At 39.4% G+C, this 4,787-nt stretch overlaps 1 protein-coding gene across 1 annotated transcript; it reads left to right on the forward strand.

The window, feature by feature from the left end:
• The first annotated feature begins 1,359 nt into the window (after nucleotides 1-1,359).
• Nucleotides 1,360-3,344, forward strand: LOC100958447 (T-complex protein 1 subunit zeta). The gene has a single exon (XM_012812083.1). The coding sequence runs from the start codon at nucleotides 1,454-1,456 to the stop codon at nucleotides 3,047-3,049; it is 1,596 nt and encodes a 531-aa protein (XP_012667537.1). The 5' UTR covers nucleotides 1,360-1,453; the 3' UTR covers nucleotides 3,050-3,344.
• Nucleotides 3,345-4,787: the final 1,443 nt, after the last annotated feature.

The following is a 4,787-nucleotide window of genomic DNA, read 5'->3' on the forward strand; positions in this document are numbered from 1 at the left end:
TTGAGACAGAGCCTCAAGCTGTCCCCCTGGGTAGAGTGCCGTGGCATTACAGCTCACAGCAACCTCCAACTCCTGGGCTCAAGCGAGTCTCCTGCCTCCGCCTCCCAAGTAGCTGGGACCACAGGCGCCCGCCACAACGCCAGGCTATTTTTTGGTTGTAGCCGTCATTGTTGTTTGGTGGGTCCGGGCTGGGGATTCGAACCCGCCACCTTAGGTGTACGTGGCTGGCGCCTTAGCCGGTTGAGCTATAGGCGCCGAGCCGAAGTGGAAAATCATTTTCACATCTTATTTTGACCATTTGTTTCTCTGAAAAGCACAAACTCCAAAGACACAGCTTTTCAAGCTTTATTTGTAAGAGCAACAAGATTGGTTAAAGCATATTAAAATAATTACTTAAGTTTGAAGGCCATTCTAATACTTTTTAAAAATCTATAATCTGTCTCCGTCTCTTTACTATAAAGAACAAAGCCAGTTAAGAGTTAAAATATTTCCCAGCCTCAACCTCTACCTAATCTAAAATCTCTTTAAAGTGCCCAGAGTTACTGCAAGCCAGCTTGTCTCAGCATCTCTTAGATCAGCAGGGAACTGCACAATTCAATTGCAGTTACAAAATTCAGAATGTTCAAAAGTGAAAATTAAATCACCCTCTCACTCCCTTTGTGGGTCTGTTTCTGATTCTCTCTTTCTGATCTTCATCTTTTACATTTAGAGCCACAATCCACCTAGAATTGATTTTTATTTATGGTATGAGCTGGGAGCTAACTTTCTTCCCCTAACCCTTTCATAAAAAATTCCCATTAGCCCAGCACCATAGATGCCATCTTTGTCATAAATTAGTTGTCTACATGTGGACTCTTCTGCTCTATTGGTTTATTTATCAATATTCTCACCAGTATCAAACTGTCTAAATTGCTGCGGATTTGTAACATGTAGGTCCTCACACATTCTTCTGTCTCAAGAGTTTCATGACTAGTCTCGACTCTAACATATACATTTTAGAATCCACTTGTTAATTCTACAGAAATTTTAATTGGAATTGCATCAACTCTGTTGAACAGCTTTGGGAGAAACGATGTCTTTACTATTCTAACAATACATAAACATAGCATATCTCTCCAGTAATTTTGGTAATTCTCAATTAATCTAAAAATATTTTTAGATTTTCTGTATCATGCATCTTTCTTGAGATTTAGATATTTGATATATTTTGATGCTATTGTGGAGGGAATCTTTTTTAACTTTCACCTTTTAATCATTTGATGCTCAACTAGGAATACAAAGAATTCAATTTTATTACTTCTTCTGTCCCTTAATTCTGTTATTTCTGGCATAATATTGTGTTTTAATTTTCACTTTCGAGAACGCCCGGATAGTAGTACCTCCTGGCCACGCTGAGCCGGCCCTGGGCCTTGTGCACGCCGGCTTTTTTCTTTTTCTTCTGTTGGATCGAGCTATGGCGGCCGTGAAGACCCTGAACCCTAAGGCCGAGGTGGCCCGAGCCCAGGCGGCGCTAGCGGTGAACATTAGCGCGGCTCGGGGGCTGCAGGACGTGCTGAGGACCAACTTGGGGCCTAAAGGCACCATGAAGATGCTGGTTTCTGGCGCTGGAGACATCAAGCTTACCAAAGACGGCAATGTACTGCTTCACGAAATGCAAATTCAACACCCAACAGCCTCCTTAATAGCAAAAGTGGCAACAGCCCAGGATGACATAACTGGTGATGGTACTACTTCCAATGTCCTAATCATTGGAGAGCTGCTGAAACAGGCGGATCTCTACATTTCTGAAGGTCTTCATCCCAGAATAGTCACTGAAGGATTTGAAGCTGCAAAGGAAAAGGCCCTTAACTTTTTGGAACAAGTCAAAGTAAGCAGAGAGATGGACAGGGAAATACTTATAGATGTGGCCAGAACATCTCTTCGAACTAAAGTTCATGCTGAACTTGCAGATGTCTTAACAGAGGCTGTTGTGGATGCCGTTTTGGCCATTAAAAGAAAAGATGAGCCTATTGACCTCTTCATGGTTGAGATCATGGAGATGAAACATAAATCTGAAACTGATACAAGCTTAATCAGAGGGCTTGTTTTGGACCATGGAGCCCGGCATCCTGATATGAAGAAAAGAGTAGAAGATGCGTACATCCTCACGTGCAATGTGTCATTAGAATATGAAAAAACAGAAGTGAATTCTGGCTTTTTTTACAAGAGTGCAGAAGAGAGAGAGAAACTAGTAAAAGCGGAAAGAAAATTCATTGAAGATAGAGTTAAAAAAATAATAGAACTGAAAAAGAAAGTCTGTGGTGATTCAGATAAAGGATTTGTTGTTATTAACCAAAAGGGAATTGACCCCTTTTCCTTAGATGCTCTTGCAAAAGAAGGCATAGTAGCTCTGCGCAGGGCTAAAAGGAGAAATATGGAGAGGCTGACTCTTGCTTGTGGTGGGATAGCTCTAAATTCTTTTGATGACCTAAATCCTGACTGTTTGGGACATGGGGGACTTGTTTATGAGTATACATTGGGAGAAGAGAAGTTCACCTTTATTGAGAAATGTAACAACCCTCGCTCTGTCACATTACTGGTCAAAGGACCAAATAAGCACACACTCACTCAAATCAAAGATGCAATAAGAGATGGCTTGAGGGCTGTCAAAAATGCTATTGATGATGGCTGTGTGGTTCCGGGTGCTGGTGCAGTAGAAGTGGCGATGGCAGAAGCCCTGGTGAAATACAAGCACAGTGTAAAGGGCCAAGCCCAACTTGGAGTCCAGGCATTTGCTGATGCATTGCTCATTATTCCAAAGGTTCTTGCTCAGAACTCTGGTTTTGACCTTCAGGAAACATTAGTTAAAATTCAGGCTGAACATTCAGAATCAGGTCAACTTGTGGGTGTGGACTTGAACACAGGTGAGCCAATGGTAGCAGCAGAAGTAGGCGTATGGGATAACTATTGTGTAAAGAAACAGCTTCTTCACTCCTGCACTGTGATTGCTACCAACATTCTCTTGGTTGATGAGATCATGCGAGCTGGAATGTCTTCTCTGAAAGGCTGAATTGAAGCATCCTTTGTATCTGAATCTTGAAGACTCTACAAAGCCTGAGGAAGATGGCTGTGGAATTTTTATTCAAGCTTCAAGTGGTTTTCAGAGGAATTTTCTTTTCCCACATGAAAAAAAGGAGAGGAAACTGGCACCTGATGTCCCAAAATTATACAGTATTTTTCAAATTGCACTGAAATAAAAGCAGATCTGGCGAACAGGACGTCCATTTTGCTTTAGCTACAGTGATACAAAATTACATGTTAGATAAGTATATGTTATATCTACCTTGTCATTAAATATTCCTTGAAAAACAAAAAAAAAAAAAAAAAAATTTTCACTTTCCTGACAACTGATGATAAGAAGCATTAGTCATGTGTTTATTGGCCACTCCTATATCTTTTTTGGTGAAGTGTCTATTCAAATATCTTGCCCATTTAAAAAAAATATGTTGTTTAAAAATTAGCTGGGTGTCATGATAGGCACCTGTAGTCCCAGCTGCTTGGAGTCTGAGGCAGGAGAATTGCTTGAACCCAGGAATTTGAGGTTGCCATTAGCTAGGCTAACACCACAGTCTTCCAGCGTGGGTAACAGAGTGACACTCTCCCTCCAAAAAAAAAAAAAAAAAAAACCCAGTTGTTTGCGCTGATATTATTGGGTTATAGTTATTCTTTATATACCGTGGATACCAAAACTTTTTCAAGCATATATAGATTTTTTTCTCATATCTTCAAATAGTTTTTTAAATTGAAGTTCATATAAGAAAATTAGCCATTTAAAAATGAACAATTTCATGGCATTTAGTACATTCATGATGTTATACATCCACTATCTAGTTGTGAAACATTTTTATTATCCCAAAAGGAAACTCCATAGTGATCAAGCAATTAATCTCCATTTTCACCTCCCGGCTGCTCTTGGCCACAACACTCTGTGTTCTTTCTCTATGAATTTGCTGATTCTGGATGTTCAGTATAAATAAATTCATGTAATATGTGACTTTTTGTGTCTGGCTTCTTTCACTTAATACAGTGTTTTCAAGGTTCCATGTCAAAGGATGTATCAATACTTCATTCTTTTCAAGGCTCATTAATATTATATGTGTATGTCACAACTTATCTGTTCATTCATTGATGGACATTTGGGTTGTGTTCCACCTCTAAAGTGTTGTGACTAGTGTTTCTATGAACAACAATGGACACTATGTCTTTGAGTTCCTATTTTCAGTTATTTGGGGTATATTCCTGGATTTAGAATTGGTGGGTTATATGGTAATTCTATGTTTAATTTTTTGAGAAACCATCACACTGTTTTCCAAAGCAGTCACACCAACTTTACATTTTTGTGAGTAATATATGAGGACTCTTATTTCTTCAAATCGTCGCCAACACCTATACTTTCTTTGTTTTACAAAATTATTGCTGTTCTACTGGGTAGGAAATGGTATCTCATTATGGTTTTGCTTTGCGTGTCCCGGATGACTAATGATATTGATTATCTTTTCATGTGCTTATTGGCCATTTGTATATCTTTTTTGAGAAAATGTTTTTTCAAGTCATTTGCCTATTTTAAAATTGGATTGTTTATCTTCTTTGTTGTTGTGTGGTAAGAGTTCTTTTTCTCAGGCCAGGAGCAGTGGCTCATGCTTGTAATCTTAGCACTCTGGAAGGCCAATGCAGGAGGATTGCTTGAGCTTAGGAGTTTGAGACCAGCCTGAGCAAGAGAGAGACCCCATCTCTACAAAAAATAGAAA

The sequence above is a fragment of the Otolemur garnettii genome, unplaced genomic scaffold (genome assembly GCF_000181295.1).
Source record: "Otolemur garnettii isolate 467f Iridium unplaced genomic scaffold, OtoGar3 scaffold00187, whole genome shotgun sequence".
Taxonomy (NCBI): Eukaryota; Metazoa; Chordata; class Mammalia; order Primates; family Galagidae; genus Otolemur; species Otolemur garnettii.

Coding starts and splice junctions, on each gene's coding strand:
- LOC100958447 (XM_012812083.1), top strand. CDS start 1,454: ATGGCGGCCGTGAAGACCCTGAACCCTAAGGCCGAGGTGGCCCGAGCC.